Consider the following 19,195-nt stretch of genomic DNA (forward strand, 5'->3'; position numbering starts at 1 on the left):
ACACAATTATAGGTGAGTGAACCTGGAGGTGATACATTTTCAGCATTGCTCTGGCATTTGAAGCACATGATTAGAATCTGATTGTCTTTAGACATCAAATGGTCTAAAGTAAGAAATGAATCTCTACATGCAATTACAGATTTATTTATATATATATATATATATCCAAATAAATCTCAATGGAAAGTGAGCATCTATCAGATGGGCTGCAAACTGAAACAAAACCAAGAACCTAGCCCTATGGCTAGGGGTCCATATCCTATTATCTGTTTACATAGGAAATCTGAAAGTATATTAATCAACTCCACCATTTCCCCATCATTAGGCTATGCTTGGATGTGGGCATGTGGCAAGTCAAGTGAAGGACAGTCGGGCCCCACATGGAGGAAGTTAAAGTGAAGTGAAATAAGGATGTGCTCGATTGTCTAGATAAGAATATCAAAGAAAAGGAAAAGAGAAGACAAGAAAAATTACCTTCTACTTTGTTCCAAAGAATAGAATATATAGAATAATTTTTCTTCAGAATAGCATGGAGTTGTGGTCTCCACTTTTGGCTTTTGTTTATTACAATAATTTTAAAATTTTGATTGCATGGTTTGTTGTAAAAGAGAGTTTAAATGCTTTTCTCTTGCAGGACCAATACTCTTTAAGAGATTTTCTTGCAAGCCTTGCCATTTTGGCAAAATTTTTGAAGAATCCCATAATGGAAACTCAAATTGGTGGCTGGAAATAAATTTGTTCGTCTCTTAACAAGAAAAATACCAAAAAAATGTCAACATTAATGGGGCCCTATTCTCGGCCCCCATTGATTTGTTCTAACGACAGGGAAGCATGGCAAACAATCCCAACTACAGTACGATTGGATTCTATCCAAAAACAATTACAGTAGGATTGGAAATCCCAGACATTACTAGTCTCTCAGAAGAATCTTTTTATAAGAAAAAGTAGTGAATAACTCTAACAGTATGCATCCTTGTCAAACAAGGACTCCTAGTCCAAGTAGGATTGGATGTGAAAATCCTACTCCTACTAGAAATGTGAATTCTAATCCAAATAGATGTCAAAATAAGGAATCAGATTAGGGGTTTTAGAGAACTATTTAGAAACAGAAGAATGAACAAAAAGAACCTTTCACCGTGAATAATTTGTAGAAATCGATAGGGACAAAATCATAGTTGTTGCGGCGTCACGGCGATCCAAGTCGGTGGAGGGGTGTCTGATCGATATATCGACACATCGCCCGCCATCCATGGTGTTGCCATGGCGATCATGTCGACCATGGCAGAATTGTAATTAAATCCAAAATTGAATGGCAAACTAGTAGATAAATCAAGCTTTATAAGAGCAATGGCAGAATTGTAATTAATCTGAAGTTGTAAAGGAGTGGCAGAAGCCACAGAACTGTAATTTAATGGAGTTAAAGAGAAAACTGAACGGACTAAACAGAATAGCAATAGAGAATATAGGGGGTTTTATATAAATAATATAAATTGTCCTTACTTGCAATTTTAAAGACTTAATATGTCTTCTTCAACCTTGCAATAACACGATAGAAAGAGAGGCGGTGAACTGGAGTAGTTCCAGCCAAGGAAACTCCTTATGAAGACGATTCTCCCTACAATTTCTGGAACAAAATCGAAGCACCAAGATCTGCCGATCCCAACAAGAAATAGCCCCAAAATTCTGCTGGCAACCGAATGGTGAGATCTGAAATCAGATCTGGCGGATGTCTTAGTTGCAGGTTACTTCAAAAATTTGAATCTCACAGAAAGAGAGACTTCTGGATATGAAACTTCCAGGTATGGATCGCCCAAGCGAAAAGAACTTATGGATCAAATCTCAGAACCAGTCAATGTGTGTGTAAGGATCTTATGATGGCTTTCCAGAATCTGGTAGTACCGTCCAGAAAGAAAAAACTCGGAAACCAAGGCTAAAATAGGAGATTTAGGGAAACAGGGACGCCATGGCGTTGGTCGATATGCACATTTTTCTAGCGCCAGGACGCCATGACAACTATGGACAAAATAAGAACCAGATTAACCAAATTTTAGGGTTTTGGGAGAATATTGATAGGATCATATACAATGGATGAAAACCTCAAATATTCTGGTCGAAAATTCTAGAGGTTCAATCCTAATATTCTGAACCAAAAATAACAATTTCTCAAGTAGAATGGTGGAAGAAAATACATTGCTGCTGTCACCTCCAGCTCACCAACTTGCAAACAAATAGACAACTCAAAAAAAAAAAACTAGGCATCCCGATTTCTCTGGCTAGTTCCCATTTTTAGTCTCTCTCCCTCCCTGTTCATCATTGTCCATTACTTCAAGAGAGATCTGCAGATAGAGAGTTTGCATTCTTTTGGTCAATGCTCTACCTTACTTCCAGTTAACCTCATAGCCATAGGCCGAAACCTGATGAGATTGCACTTCCCAATGTTCAAGTCTCTAAGGAAATCAACTGACTGATGTGGTTGGTTCTTTTCAAGGTCCTTTCCTGAAACTGAATCCATACTTCCTTGAGCTTCCCCACTCTACCAAATGTGATGACTATTACGCTTTGCATGCCCATCGCTTGGTGGCTGTTCTTTCTCTTCCCACTGCCATCAAACACTAGTCGTCTAGTCCCATTAACCCTTGGCTGACCACACTATTTTTCTTTTTATCTTTTTAGCAGCAGTCTGGTAGTTTTCAATTAGGCTTACTTGTCTGGGTAGGGTTTGCCACAAATTGGTTTTGTGCAACAAGGAATTGTTTATATTCTTCTTTGTATTTCCTTGAGACAATTTAGGAGGTAGGTTTTGGTACTTTGCAAAAGCCTGTCAAGGATGTTTCTGAAGTTTCTCTCTTGCTTTTTTATTCTCCTTAGGAGCCCGAAAAAGCAACAGAGAGAATTGAACAAAGCAAAACCCACCCCCACCCAAAAAAAAAAAAACAAACACAAGAAGAAGAAGAAGAATCTACCGACCCTCCCCCACATGTTGTGAACAACCTTCAAAAGGATACAAACAGCATGCCTTAAACGAGACCTGATCTCAACAAGGTTTTAATACCCTACCGGATCTGTCGATACTAACCGTTACGTATCGTACCTTTAAGGTACTGAAACAATACCTATACACAATTTAATATAGTCCTAGATTGATTTATCAAACTAAGAACCAAACCAGAATCTTTCATCCAAAGGTGACTAGGTTAGGGTTAAACCAATGGAAAAGGCTAAATTTAGGGTTAGGGTTTAGTGGGGTTTAGGGATTAAGGTTAGGGTTAAGGTTAGGTGATAGGCTCTATTATTTCAGTGAAGATTTAATCGAAAAAAGACAAACCTGTGACTGCTGGACAGAATCGGCAGCAAGGTAAGAATGGGAAGAACTAGGGTTAGGTTATGGAATGGGGGAATTCTGGTTCAAGGACTTTGGCTGGTCAGAACAGCACCAGATTTCAATCGAGTTTCCTATTGGGTGTGGGGAACACTCAATCAAAGTGTAGAGCTGTTTCTATGGCTCTTTTAGGCTGGATGATGTAAGGTTTTGGGAATTAATGGAAAAGAGGAAAAATTCAGATCTAGGGTTAATGGCTGGGCAGAATCGATCCAGCTTTAAATCGAGTTCTCCAAGGGGACACACGAACACTCGATCAAGCTTAGGGTTTGGATGGTTGGTTTAGGCTATGCTGGTTGTGGGTGGTCTAGAAGAGAAGAAGAGAATGGTTAGGGTTTGATTGAAGCTCAAACTTGTTGATTAAAGAACAAACTTGAAACAGATTTGTTGATGTAGAACAATCCTTAAAAGTCGAAACTTGAATGTAGACAGCAATGGAGAAGACAAGTGTCAATCATATCAAACACCGCTTCTGTCAGCCTTGATCAAACACAAGACAAGTTGCAGCAGCAGATTTGAAAAGTATTTTTCAAATTGTGAGGTGAGAAGAGCCTCCACAATTTACTTTATTTATAAGGACCAAAAGGCTTATTTCCTATTCAGTATAGGAGTAGAATAACAACACACCCCCCCCTAGCCGACCATTACATCACCACCTCCCTTCTCCAAAACTGTGTGGAGGAATTGGACAATTTAAGTAGTCACATGACTTCTAAAACAATTAAACTAAAATCTACTTATTTCACTTAAATTGAACCACTGGTTCAACCAACTTTGGACCGATTCAATTTAAAACACAAATTACATCAAATAAAAACAAAGTATAGCAATCTACTAACTATTAACGACTACTTGTACTGCTTGGACTTCTTTCGAACACAAGTCTTCAGATCTACATCACAATTGGTATTAGTACATGTAAGAAATCTCATCCTTTAAATATAATCAATTTAATGCACTTGTCTCATCATACTTTGTTCTCCTTTCTATACATGATATATTTTATATATTACTTATTTATAGTGTTTATGCTTCAAACTGTATTTTGTATATATCCTAAGCATTTCCATATGTTTTTTTTACCATTTCCATATGGACAATATGTATCTTGCGTCTTTTCGATATGATAAGTCTCTTAAAATCACCCTTCCGATACGATTCCTGATACCAATACTTTAAACCTTGGATCTTAGAGCTCGATATTAATTTATTAAGCTCATAGTTGTCAATTCAAGGAATTAAGTATCGTATCGTCTCGGCCGATACGTCTCGGTATCGGTCATGGCCGAGACGAGACAGGTCGAGACGTATCTTTTTTTTTTAAAATGCAAATGTCTCGAATGTATCGGTATGTATCGACCGATACATATCGATACGATACGATACGATCGATACGTATCGATACAGACGAGACATGATTTAAACCATTATTTTATTATTTTTGAAATAACGATACATACCGAGACGTCTCGATACGTCTCGATACGTATCAGCAGCTTAAAAACCACATGGGCCCAAGTCTTCTCAAAACAGAAAACTCGAGCAGGAGCAGGCTGGCAGAAAAAAAACAGTTCCAGCTTTGAGAAACCATAAAAAAACATCTTTATACTTGGTTTTTGCCAAAGATTTGTTGAGGGCTTTGATTCCTTTGCCAAAAACAATCCTAAAGGAGGTGAAATCTCATCATTTGCTGCATCTAACAGCCCACATTCGAAATCAAAAGGTGTTCTTGAAGGGCAAGGTAGGTTTTTTGAAAAAAACTTGATTCTTTTGTTTAAATCTTTGATTTTTGGTATTTTTTTTGTTATGATTCAAAGGGAATATGTTAAACTAACTTAGTATTGCATTCTTTGTATACATTTACAAAGATTTGAGTTCAAAATCCATGTTTCTTTGCATTTTTTACCCAAAACCGAAAATTGCTTCTTTAAAATGATTTTTTTTTTTTATTTTCTTCTAAAATTTAAAACAAATGCTAATGTATATAATATATGTACTATATTATGTATAGATCTATCACATTCCAAGAAGATTATATATTTACCCTAAAATCTATCACAATAGTCACTCCTATCGTTGAAGACCCTTACAGACATGACTTTGATCCACCCCGACATTCTTCATGGCAATTGAGTGACTTTACATGTAAGAAATTTCATCTTTTAATCTTTTATAACAATTTCAATGTGCCGCACTTGTCTGGTTATTGATTATTCACAATTCTTAGTATATATGCATGATATATGACACAAATTGCTTGTTTATATTGTTTTTATTGTCCAAAAGTGTATTTCCATGTGTATTTTGATCATTTTCATGCGTTTCTACACTGATCGATACGTATCTCCGATACGATATGATACGATACGATACGTCTCTTAAAATAGCCCGACCGATACGATACCCGATACCGATACTTAAATCCTTGGTTGTCATGGCATCTAAACGTTGGAGGGGCCTGGACACAAGGCAACACCAACAAGGTGACCACGGAAACCATATTTATGAAGGAGCCTGAATGCCTATACAACTATGTTTAAGGCTTTAGCTGCTGATTCCTTAGTAAGTTGCAGCCTCTTCTGATCTACATCCAAAAGCATGAGAATTCCATCCTCTTGTATGTCCTGCTCGTTAAAATGAAGAGCGCAAAACTCCCTACTAAACTGGTCCCTTTCCAAGCTAGCTATCTGCGAAAACCAACCGCCACCAAGACAATGTTCCATCAGGGTGGTCCTCTCTATCTGCTGTTGGCTCTGGTGCTCTCCATTTCTGGTTCATCAGTGCAATTGATACTATCCCTTTGACAGCAGGATGAAAATGGTTAACTCACACTCTCAACATCTTACTTGGTAACCAGGATGCTTATCAAGGTGCCACAGTCATGACTAACCATTCAGTCAAAGATCCTAGATAATTGCTGTCAGTTACTTGTATTAGTTTGACAGTCTGGCCAACCCTCTTTCTGAAAAAGGATTCAACTTCAACAGTAGAAGTTCATTCATTCAGGTATTAGGGCCATTTGGTGTTCATGACGGAGCATGTTTTTGATCTTCAAGCAGGCAGAGGAAGCAACATAAGTCCAATAAAGAGAATAATAGGACTGCTTACATTATTCAATGCAGGTTATTTAATATATCTTCCTCACATCAGTGCCATCCCTCTCCTCCCAACCCCCCCCCCCGGCGGGTGGCTCATAAAAAACAGGGAAGAAAAAAGGAATGCCAATTAACATAGTAGAGAAATTAAAGAGTAAACAAATGATAAATCACATACATAAAGTACCGACAGCTGGCAGCCAGAAAACCCCAACAAGCTTCTACCTTAAGTCAAGCTGATAAACATAGGATCAAAAAAGATTGTCATTAGCTACCCATGCTTAGCAAGATAATCTGCACTAGGGTTGGTCAATCTTTGACTCCACCAAACTGGGGCATTGATGCAGATTTATCACCAAACTGGGCTTCTTTGCTTAGAAATAAGTCTAGGGTTGGGTTATATACAAATTGGGCCTTTGATCCAATGGGTTTTCTATGTAATAGGCTACTTTTATGGGCCTAAAATATGGGTAATAAGGTTGCATACGGGATTAGTTGTTTTAGTTCCATACTTAGTTTTATTTTGGTGTTTAGTGGGGCTGGATTAGGACTCTGTTTTGAGTCTATTTCACTTTCCTAGTCAATCTAAGTTAGCTAATAGGTTAAGGGTAGGGTTAGGCCTTTCTTTTTTAGTGTAGGAGTCTATTTTTGAGTCTCTTATACAAGGTTGTAAAGGGGGGGGGGGGGGCAAGTATTGAACACGAAATTTGATATTAATGAAAAGCTTTTGCTACCATAGTTCTAAAACTTGCTGAGATCTAGGAAAACTCGACCTGGTCGAGACGAAATAGCATGAGGAAAACTTGCTTGAAATCAGTCCAACTGAAACGAAATTTCATATGGCAGTCCTAGGGAGCCTATTAGAGCTTGTGAGATGCGAAAGATTGAAATCTCCCTTAAATTAAAGGGTGTGATTTAATGAACTGACGTTTGGTTATGAGCAGCAACACTATGGACCAGAAATGGCAATAAATTCATAGCAAGTTGTACACAAAGGTTCAATGATTAAAGAAGAAACATGTCTGAAGCAATAGGAAGGAAAACAGATTATTCAAATTGAGATTAAATCAAAGAGGTCAAACCTGAATTTCACTTAATGACGAACAATTAGAAACAGCAGCAGTAGAAGAGAGCTAGTAACCAGACAACAACCTAGAAATTACGGCCAAACAAGTCATCCATGACTTATATTCCAAATTCCAACTCCAATGCAACAGCAAACTGGGTTAATTAAGGACGATAAACCAAGGTCAGAAAAGTCTGACCTCTTATAAGGAGGAAACTATCGACCAGAACGTCTATTTTTGCCCACTCGGACCTGTTGGCCTTCATTAATATAAATAAATGAAAATTTTCCGAGATCCAAAATACCTGCATTCTCATTAACTTCGCTGGCATCTACAAAGGGGGCACACCATTAAATTCAACTTGAGGGGAGAAAGGAGCTGACACAATGACCACTCTCCAACAGCTCAATATATAGTACTCTGAATTACCTTTGAAGATATAAACCATTATACAATCAAAACCTTAGAATTGAATTGGGAAAGGAAAGGCCAAAATACAAGGAAAGAATCAGTTTGTGGCACAGTTTCTTTTTCCAGAGTTCTAATTTTAGGTTAGAGTCCAAGCAGATTCGTTGATCGCCAGAGGTGGGTTATTCTACAATCCCTGTGACTCGTAATTTTTATGACTCGATTTTGGTATAATTTCTCCTACTGACACTACTGATGTATTCAAAAGTTCCATAAGGCGACAGATAATTGTGTTTCTTAGGTATTTAACTTCTTATTTTCATCATCTAGCCTTCAGAGTTTCTAAAGCCAATTCTCATTCTCCTAATTCCAGCACCTATTTTTGTCCTAATCCTTCAATCATTAAGGTTGCCAACTTGCCATGGCTATCTAACTCTTGCTGTCTTGCATCACCATTCCCTACAACTATCTAAATGCCAAACTAGCCAATTCAACAATCAATGGAAAACATATAATTTGGCCATCAAGTAACGACTTAAAGTGTGCTTTAAATGTGTCGCTCAGATACCGGGGTTGAGAATAAAACCAAAACAAGAGCATTATCATATTGAAGATTGACGATCGTTTAAGTAGTCGCCAGTCGGCAAGATATAAGGGATACTTTAGGAGTGCACAACCGTCAAAGACATCTATGCTACAGTTATGGAGGTGTTTGATAGAATAGATTACATCATGGAACAGAAGTTTCTGACAACAGGTGCCGGATTTCAATATAACTCAGGTTGGATCCACAAAATAGATATCAAGATATGTAACAATGAAAACTTTGATAGTGACATCATCACCCATCGAGCAAGCAAGCATAACTGTAGATTCACATAACCCATTCTGTCAAAAAAAAATCAGTCATAACCAGCTTACCATAGGTATTGGCAGATCTCTCAAGCATGAATTTACAGTTGACCAGAACTACATATGTAAGTGTTACAGCACCTTCTTCGTAAAGAGCCGCAGCAACAGCCTTCACCAATAAAACAGCATTTAGACAGGCTGAGGTACACTAACCATACAGTTGCAATTTGCAAAATGAAGAGAGACTTCATACCGAATTTTCTGCAATGAATGCCAAAATTCGAAATGCTGTCGTCAGCTGTGTTACAGAAGAGTCACGAAGAGCAACTCCATCAAAATGTCTGTCAGCAACTAGTTTCCCAAGCAGATTCTCCACAACGTGAACATCAGAACCACTGGCAGAATCTCCAACAACATTCTCAACATCCATAGAATCTGATACTAGAACACTTGTTGAAGTTAGATGAGCATCTCCCCCAGAAGCTAAAACTGCAGCATAGCGTAGAAGACCAACAGCACCGTTTTTCTGATAAACTACAGCAGCATCTATCCATTCCAACAACCTCGTAGGAGCATCTTTTCTATTGGACCCAGGGGAAGATGAATGCAAAACTTTATGAAGCTCCAAACCATGTTCGATCCAAGAAGCCAGAGAAGATGAAGTTGAGTCAGTAACAATGACTTCAAAAAGTTCCGCAATTGAGTGAAAGATCACAAGATTAAGTGATGAAGCACCTGAATATCCAGCAGTTCAACTAAATCAGTGCAAACTTAAAACATATATGAATAAGCAGCAACAGAAGGATAATTTGTGGTGGACAGAAGCACAAATAATCATATTGTACCACTAGTCAGAGTCACTGGCTCCAATTCCTTGACAGAACGTAATGCTTCCAATAACACTGAAATTGCCTACACAATGAATCAGTAAAATGCTGTGACGAGAAACAATGGCAGTAGAATGGAGTGATACATAACTTTCAAGACATAACAGCTATAATCTGCAAGCAATATCTGGGGTCTGGGCTGCTTATAATTTGCCACATCCCATGAGAATTGGACCCAATAAAAGATTAGATAGACCATGTAAATTTTTTCTATTTATTTGAAAGGATTTTCTTATTGATACCCCTTTCAGGTGTCAAATAATCTGAAACCTTATTTTTTTGCCCTCTTAGTTTAACACATTTTTTTCCCTTTCAATGAGGGTTAAACATGTCATTTTTTGTAATAAAAACATGTCATTTCACATGTATACTCGAAAAGGGTGTAACCGTGTGAGAAAATGACAAGTCCTCAAAATGACATAATGGAAAATCACTTCCAAATAATTTTGAAAACCTCTTTTACCCCCAATAACTTAAAAGAACTTCTGGGAATAACACAAAGAGCAATCGAAAGAAGGTTGCATCCATCTGTTGGTTCAGTCACTCCGAGAGAAATAAGAAGTTATTAACAGCCCAAGCAGAAGGTATTCCATGATCTGAATGTTTATCTTGTTTCCAAATTTCTACATACATCCATCATCCCCTTTATGCCTTGTCATTGCTGGTTTGTGCACTAGCTTTCAATACTTTAACAACTAAAGAATGTCTTATCCAACAACTTGAAGATTCTTCTGCTAAGAGACTGGTATACCTCAGGAAATTGCCCCAGAGACAACAAAGCCTGACGTCCGCAATCAAACCTGCATATTATGTAAATATATCAAAGTGAATGCTGATGAAGCTCAAAATAAACGAACAAAATAAGTAAACATTGTAATCCTACCTGGAAAGAGAACATAGTTCCCAGAGAACCCACAAAAATTCTTCAGAGTGAAGAGTTGATGTAAGTAGACGATCTATAGCATTTACCTGCACAAAAGCATAAGAAGGCATTCAATAACCCGTACCAGAGGCCAAAGAAAAGGCAAAAGTTATCTATGAGGAACAAAACTTTGGAACTTACCACCCTCAAGTGCATCTCACAAATCATTCCAACTTCCTGTGGGCGACAATAGAAACCCTTGGATATCAAAACTGATGCATATCGAAGAGGGATACAGTCCTCTTTATTCATATCTTCAACACCCACAAGTGACAGAATTACAGTTGCGGTAACTTCAGGCTGAAGGAGTAGGAAAACTAAACCTGAAAGAAAAAAATTTGTAGCATATACATCAAGGAGAACCAACAGATTTCAGGAAGTTCTCAAAAAGACAGAAACCACATATACAAAACCTGAATGACAAAAAAGAAGCGAAAGAAGTATAGCTTCAATTGATGATGCAATGTCCACAAATATGTCCATGGCATGTCCTTTTTCTGAACGCAAAATGGCAGATGACAACAATGCAGCTGATAGAGGAAGAAAACCTCTCTCCTGTTTCCAAAGAGAAATTTAAGCTCTAAATTGGTAACAAATCCTCCTAATGTTCCCAAAGGAAAGAAAACAAACTTGAATTGCAGGTATTAAGTTAGACAAATAGCAATAGAGATTTGACAATTAATGCATGCAAACAAGCAAATAAATCACCAACATGAATATTAATACCACTCGAGTCGCACCATGAATGTTCAACCTTGGAAACAGCTGTAATGCTGGTATCATTAATCAGTTACGTTATATTTTTTCCCAGAGAAAGGCTGAAGCTTAGGGACCATTTTTCCAATAGGGGTAGCATGTTACTGATGAAAAGCAGGAAAACATCACCAGAAAAGCTCGTGAAGAGATGCAAAGAGAGGATGTAAGAAGAGAAAGCATCGAAATATAACCACAAAAGTCTAGATACAGCCGGCTCAGAAAACCATTTCCCCAGCGATACCAAAGAAAGCTCCAGAAGCATCTCAAATTTAAACAACCAGAAGCTCCTACCTACAGCCTCCAACTGCCCCATTCACAACCTCACCCCAACAAAAACAGCCAAGACCCTGTTACTTCTACTAAAGTATCATTATGTTGAATCTGGCTTATTTTTATTAAGACCTTCTAATTCTAAAGCATTTTCAAGTCTAGTCAATCAAAACTACACCAAGCAGACAGCATGCACCATGGGACTAGATCCAGAATATGTCCCAATCAACTTGTTGAAAACTAATGCTACCTGGGTTCAATATTAATCATAGTAGACCAGATGTTAGTAAAAGCTCTTCCCCTGTAGTTTTAACAACAGTTAACACCTCCAACATGTATATCCTTCATTGTTATGGCTAAAGTTACAGCTCCACTGTATTATTTATGTTAACATATTGAAGCAAGATTTGGTCAAAAAATCCTAACCATAGTGGATAGCCCGATAGTACTGCTGGCATACTTGTCATGGTGTCTAGGCAACCCAAGGCATTGGAGGGAGCCTGGACACAAGGCGCCTGATGCCTAGGCGATGCCTTGACTACTATGGGTATGGTTAGAATTTAGGAAGCATATACACAGTAACAGAACATAACAGCAGATAAAACCCTTCTATTCCAAAGTCCAAATGAAATCTAAACAATTCAACTAAAATTGAATAAAACAGAAGTCAACTCTTCCAGATAAAACCAGAAATTGATTGGAAAATCCCATAATTAACCAAATCTACTGAAACCTTAGAAATAGATATCTTTAAGTTAACCCTAATGAAACAAATTATTAGCTGTCCAAATGACAAACAGAATGCTTCAAGAAATTCAATCAACTTGACTAAATTGCAGAGCCAGAAACCAGTGGGGGGGCTCTCAGAGTCAAAACGCAAATGAAACTTGATCTTTCAACATGACTTCTGCAGTTCCAGAATCACCAAGGCTTCAACCCCCCCCCCCCCAAATATTAAGTCAAACATACCTGTCTAGAGATGATTCAAAGATCTACCTATATGAGCTACAATAAGTGTTAAAATTTCAGATTTCATGTTGTAACTTTCATATGGTATTCAATAGAAAGAATGGAAGTCAAAGCTAAATTGATTTTACATCAAAAAACTGGGAACTGATGAATTTCAACTGGGATACCATCCAAGTCCTAAAGTTTCCTGTATTATCATTATTTTCAAAGCCTCTTTCACTTCAAACAATCTAATTATGGGGCAATACTATGATTATTAGCCCCTCCTAAATTATCATTTCCTATGGGTTTTTAACAAAATAACCACCAAAACTAAATATTCCATTTTTCTTTAATCTCTCCTTCCATCACCAAAAAACTTTTGTCCTCAGTCTTAATGTGCCTACCATGATCTAAGTCTACTTTTCCAATCCATAATTCTAACAAGGTTTATACATCTCACTCACTATCCCTACTACAATTTGCTAAACATTTGCATGAAAGGCAATAGTGTATAAAAAATAAGTAATAAATAAATATAACAGCAAATAAAAAAAGATAACTTGAGCACCAAAAATAATATTTAAAACTGCTGACATTTAGCTTTGATTTTAACAACTGTATAATGAATTACCTCAAACAATATTGTTTACTAAAAATTGAAATGAGCAAGGATAACAATAAGAGAGTCGCCAAATATTAGAGTTCTGACAGCTTCAGAGTCAGATGAAGAAAAAGACTGATGAAATGCAATACCTTGAGAAGCGATAGCAAATGTGGATCAACATCCCAACAGGAAAAGCAACACCTGGATGATGCAATCAAGTCAATAGTTGCTTTGTATGATAACAGTCCATCAATCTGACCAAGAATTAATGATCTCCTCGCACAAGCCATAGGCGAAGGATCTTCAATTGGACCACGTGAGTTTAGCAATTTCTGCATCAATAGTATGTCAACATAAATGAAAGAAAAAATATATGTGCAACATGACATGGTTTGATAAAATACCAAATTACCAATTACTTTCATTTGAAAAAACAAAAAACTTTTTTTTTTGGTAGGTAGGGAATAAAAACTGACCGTGAGACTTTTAAGCTGAGACCTGGCACTGATAAGCATACTCAAGATAACATTTGTAACACGACCAGTGGTAGTCAAACCTCCCAGGACAGATAGTACTGCAGACTGCCAGAAAAAGAGAGATAGACAATGACAGTAACATCTATACTAGAGAAAATAATAAAAGAAGCTGCAAACTCACAACCAACTCTAAGAAAATACCTCATATCTGGATGCAACTTCATATGAGCGCAAGCGATGCAGAATGTAAGTGGCAAGAGAAGCAACATCATGGCGCTGCTTTTGCAGTAATAACTTCAATATGTGGTTATAACCTTCACTATTGCCAGCTGGGACATTCTCATCTTCACGAGGCCACCAACCCAGAAATCCTTCACATCCAATGGCATGTCGAGTAGCCCGCTCAACAACTCCAAGTACCAATAATGTAAAAGCTGTTGATTTTTGTATCTCAAGATGGAAAACATGTTCAAGCTGCTCCATTCCACCACCATTGACAAAATGAAAACAACTCTCCCTCCCAGAGCACAAGAGAAGAACAATGGACAATACTACAATCATCTTCTTGCCCTAGGGAAGAAAAAAGACAAGTAAGCAATGGATTAGTAACTATAAACATAGTGATCAACATGTCATGCATTCCTTTCTTTTCTATTCCCTTCTAACGATAAGAATGTGGATTAATCCAGCTATAGTAGATCCATGAAGCAGGAAGATTTTAAATTACCTGAGAAAGCAGTGGGAGTGCAGTAACTGCAGATCTCTTTTTCACACAAAAATATTTTTCTAACACCTCAGTTAACAAATCAGGAGTAGCCAAATCACCTTCAGATTCAAAAATAATTTCATCTCCCAATATTTCGGCTAACAAGTTCCCTGAACCATGTTGAAGCAATTTAAAGAGTTGAAGAAGCTCACTTCTAGCCTCAGTAAGAACACATTGGGATTTTTCTTGACAATTTCTGGAGCAAACCTGCTTATATTGATTTAACGTAATTTTTGTGCCATGCAAATCATTACTGACATAAGAAGACACAGCTGATACAACAATATCTGCAATTTTTTCACTCGCATCACCAAGATCTGACAACTCAAAGACCTTTAGAACCAATGTCACAAACTGCCTTATTTCAACAGAAATATCTGGCTCAGCAATTGGTAAACATAGTGATTTTAGTGAGGATATAGACTCCTCAAATGCCAACTTTGTTGAATGTATCACAGGAGGGAGATCCTCAAGCTTTCCTTCAGAAGGCGAAGAAACAAGGTTTGCTAAAGAGCTATCAAAATCGACTTCTATGAACTGTCCCAAATCCTCTGCAGTGTTGCCATAGATGACCAAGGTAAGGCTACGGAAGCTGCCCCTTACAACTAAATGGTTTGTCACTACAGCCTGCAAGAAATTCGTTTGTTAGTCTGTTACTCTTTAACATATCATAAAGTAAGGACTTGGGAGATAATTTAAAAATATATATATAGAGAAAGGATGATAAGTTTTCACTTGAGCTACACTGAGGGGAAAGCAATATCCAGCTCAAAAACAATTATTTTGAAACAAAATACATAAGAAAATGTCATCCAGAAAGATCCACTGGTCCTGTACAAGCTCTTTGAAAAGGAAGTTCACCATAAAATAATAGAATATAAGATGTCAAAGAGATATGCAATCAAAGGTAATAGGCCATACTTGGTGCCTAAGCAGAGGCTTAGGTTCACCGACACCCTAGAAACAGGAATATTGTAGAAAAAAATGCAACTACATAAGCGAAAATTACTCCAAATACAACATTTACAAAATATTATCAATTAAGTAATTTAACTTCCAAAAAGTTGAATCTTTATTAAAAACAAAAACAAAAACAAAAAACTACAAAAATAGAATAAAATATAGAAAAATAATTTCAAAGGTGAAGAGATGTGAAGTTTTTATGAACTGGGGGGTTGATTTTTTTCCTTTTGGAATTTGATTTTTTAACTATTTTTATTGAATTCAAATAGAGAGTATTTGCTTATTTATGAATAATATCTTAAGCAAATGAAGAAACATTTACTTAAATGATATTAGGCATAAATAAGTATTTGTCTTGTATCTATCCTAGTTGGTATAAGTGTCTGTCCAAGTTTCTCACTAAATGAAACTCCTATTTGGACTTTGTTTTTGCAAAATCTGATAGTGCCATTGTGTTTAAAAGGCCTAAACTAGGCTGAGTACCAAGTTTCAGACCCAAACTAGGTCTAAAACCCACCGAAACCAGCCTTCGAGTTGAAAAAAAAAAAAAAAAAATACACCAACTCAACCGAGATCTTGTGAGATCTCGAGTCAACTCAGTTTTTCCAAGCTCGAAACCTGGTCGAGTTCCAAGTTTTAGTTCCTTGCCTCCACCAAACCATCATGCTCATCAAACCGTTTCTGCTTCAGCTCCAGCTGCTTCTCCTGACTTGCTTCTTTGGCTTAGGCGTTTAGGACACCCTCCACTGGGTACTTTAGTTAGAACTATTCCCAATTTATTTTCCAGATGTAATCCCAAGGAAATTTTTTATGGTGCTTGCATTTTAGCCAAGAAAACCCGTTCCTCTTATTATAGTTTAAATATTAGAAGTCTTTCTCCGTTTATGTTAATACATTCGGATGTATGGGGCCCTGCGTGTTGTACTTTTGGGTGTAAATGGTTTTTGTCTTTCATTGATTGTCATACCCGAGTCACTTGGCTTTACATGATGCACCACAAGAGTGAAGTTTTTGCTTGTTTTCAGTTATTTCACAATCTTGTTCATTACCCAGTTCAATGCAAAAATTCAGATTCTCTATACTGATAATGGGACGGAGTACAAGGATGGTGCATTCCAGGCATATCTTGCAGTTCAGGGAATTATACATCAGACAAGTTGTACTGACACACCTGCTTAGAATGGGGTAGCCGAACGCAAAAACCATTATTTACTAGAAGTGGCCTAGGCTCTCGTGTTTGAGATGCATGTTCCACGCTAATATTGGAGTAAGGCGGTCTTGATTGCTGCTTATATCTTATCAATCGAATGCCTTCTCGTATTCTGGACTTTCAGTCTCCTCTTCAGGCTCTCAAGAGATCCAACACCTTTCTTCTTCCACCAAAGGTATTTGGATGTGTTTGCAATGCAAGGAACCACCAGCATCCTAGTAAATTGGAACCGTATGGATTGAAATGTTTATTCGTGGGTTATTCTCCTACCAAGAAGGGCTACAAAAGTTACCATCCTCCGTCCCGCTGCATGTATTTGACTATGGATGTAATTTTTAATGAACTTGCGCCCTATTTTTCTCGGGCATCTCGTCAAGGGGGAGATTCTCCATGGTTTGGTGAGGATGGGCCTGATGTGCCTGATATGCCTTCTCTTATTGGTAGCGATCACTCTGATGTTCAGGAGGAGTCCCAATCTATTGCAATGGTTCTAGATCCTTTTGTTTATACCCATCGAGCTCGTGGGAAGCAAATAGACACCACCACAGTTGCATTGACCCTACATAGTCAACCAGATCTTCCTGCATAAGATCAGCCATCTCCCGGTAATTTCTCTCCCAAGTCTCCTAATCCTATTATTTCAGATCCTTCTCTAGATCTTCCCATTGCTGTATGACTCTCTTTTCCCCATCATACCGTGCTTCTTTGTCTTCTATCTCTCTTTCTAAGAATTGGCAAGAGGCTTTTCAAGACCCACGGTGGAAGGCAGCTAAGATTGAAGAGATGCAGGCTCTAGAAAAAAAATGGTACTTGGGACTTGATACATCTTCCTCCTCGGAAGAAGACAGTAAGTTGCAAGTGGGTATTTGCTGTCAAACAAAATGTGGATGGTAACATGGGTCGATATAAGGCCAGGTAGGTTGCTAGGGGTTCACACAAACCTATGGGCTTGATTACCAGGAGAAATTTGCTCTGGTTACGAAGATGAACACTATCAGTGTGATTTTATCATGTCTTTAACCTTGGATGGGAATTGCAGCAACTGGACATGAAAAATGCATTCTTCCATAATGAACTAGAAGAAGAGGTATATTTGGATATTTCTCCTGGTTTTGCTACTCAGAAGACTCATGGGAACCTATGCAAGTTGAAACGTGCTTTGTACAGATTAAAGCAGTCCCCATGAGCTTGGTTTGGCAGATTTCATGGTGCGATGGTTTCTTTTGGTCACACACAAAGCAATGCTGATCACAGCCTCTTCATCAAGCGATCTGGATCCAAGATTTATAGTCTATGTGGACGAGATTGTTGTCATTGGCAGCAACACTGAGGAAATTTCTCGTCTCAAATCATATCTTGGGAAGGAATTTGAGATCAAGGACCTTGGCCTATTGAGGTACTTTCTTGGTATTGAGGTTGCTCGTTCTACCAAAGGGGTGTTTCTCTCTCAATAGATATACACTTTAGACTTGTTATCTGAAACTGGCATGTTAGGGTGTAAGCCTCCGGACACTTCTCTTGAAGCCAATGTTCGTTTCTCTAGTAAGATGGGTGAACCAGTGGATAAAGGTCAGTATCAACGGTTGGTTGGGAAATTAATCTACTTATCCCATACTCACCCAAACATTGCCTTGGCTGTCAACATGGTTAGTCAATACATGCATGACCCTTACACGTCACACTGGGAGGCTGTGATTCATATATTATGGCATTTGAAATCTGCCCCAGGAAAGGGAATTCTTTTCTTACCTCATGATCACCTGTTAGTAGAAGTCTTTACTGATTCTGACTGGGCCATCTCTCCTGATGATAGACGGTCAACGTCTAGTTAATGCACTTTGTTGGAGGTAACTAAGTTACTTGGCGAAGCAAGAAACAAACTGTTGTTGCCAGGTCAAGTGTTGAAGCTGAATTCCATGCCATGTCCCATGGCATTTGTGAATTAATGTGGCTACAGGGAATGTTGAAAGACCTGGCTATGCCTACTTCTCTTCCTATGATGTTTTATTGCAACAACAAATCTGCTATCAGTATTGCTCACTCCAATCCAGCATGATCGCACAAAGCATGTGGAGATTGACTACCATTTCATCAAAGAGAAACTCGAACAGGAACTGATTTGCACTCCATTTGTAAAGTCTGCAGACCAGTTAGCAAATGTTTTTACTAAGGCTCCGTTTGGTTGCAAGGGGAATAAAGGGAAGGGAAGTGAAATTTTCATACGTAAAAAAGAAATTTTGGTAATCATACCCCATGTGACAATATCATTAACTCCAAATCAATCCATGTTTGGTTATTAAATTCCACTTAACTTTGCATCCAATTCCCTTTGGTTTAAAATGTAAAATAAATATTATATGTAAAATGTATCATTACTAAATATGATAAGAATTTTAAGTAGTTTACGCAATCACATATGGTAATGATTACAAAAGTTTCTTTTTTAGGTTTGAAAATTTTCCCTTCCCTTCCCTTTAATTCCCCTTGCAACCAAACGGCGCCTAAGGGTTTAAGCAGCAGTATATTTTTTCTTCTTTGTGTGCAAGTTGGGCATATGTGATATCCATGCACCAACGTGAAGGAGAGTGT

The 19,195-nt window shown here is 37.8% G+C and overlaps 1 protein-coding gene across 1 annotated transcript in view; it reads right to left on the reverse strand.

Annotated features, from left to right (window-relative positions):
* LOC122661521 (protein virilizer homolog) overlaps positions 1 to 19,195 on the reverse strand; it is a 68,097-nt gene that overhangs the window by 30,923 nt on the left and 17,979 nt on the right. Inside the window, exons 4-14 of the mRNA XM_043856940.1 lie at positions 14,395 to 15,060; positions 13,869 to 14,237; positions 13,668 to 13,772; positions 13,341 to 13,523; positions 11,024 to 11,165; positions 10,752 to 10,933; positions 10,572 to 10,657; positions 10,440 to 10,488; positions 9,647 to 9,713; positions 9,055 to 9,536; positions 8,871 to 8,970 (exon numbers count right to left, since the gene is read on the reverse strand). Coding sequence (XP_043712875.1) covers positions 8,871 to 8,970; positions 9,055 to 9,536; positions 9,647 to 9,713; positions 10,440 to 10,488; positions 10,572 to 10,657; positions 10,752 to 10,933; positions 11,024 to 11,165; positions 13,341 to 13,523; positions 13,668 to 13,772; positions 13,869 to 14,237; positions 14,395 to 15,060 — 2,431 coding nt within the window. The remainder of the gene's footprint in view (positions 1 to 8,870; positions 8,971 to 9,054; positions 9,537 to 9,646; positions 9,714 to 10,439; positions 10,489 to 10,571; positions 10,658 to 10,751; positions 10,934 to 11,023; positions 11,166 to 13,340; positions 13,524 to 13,667; positions 13,773 to 13,868; positions 14,238 to 14,394; positions 15,061 to 19,195) is intronic.

Source organism: Telopea speciosissima, chromosome 1, assembly GCF_018873765.1.
Source record: "Telopea speciosissima isolate NSW1024214 ecotype Mountain lineage chromosome 1, Tspe_v1, whole genome shotgun sequence".
NCBI classification, from domain to species: Eukaryota; Viridiplantae; Streptophyta; class Magnoliopsida; order Proteales; family Proteaceae; genus Telopea; species Telopea speciosissima.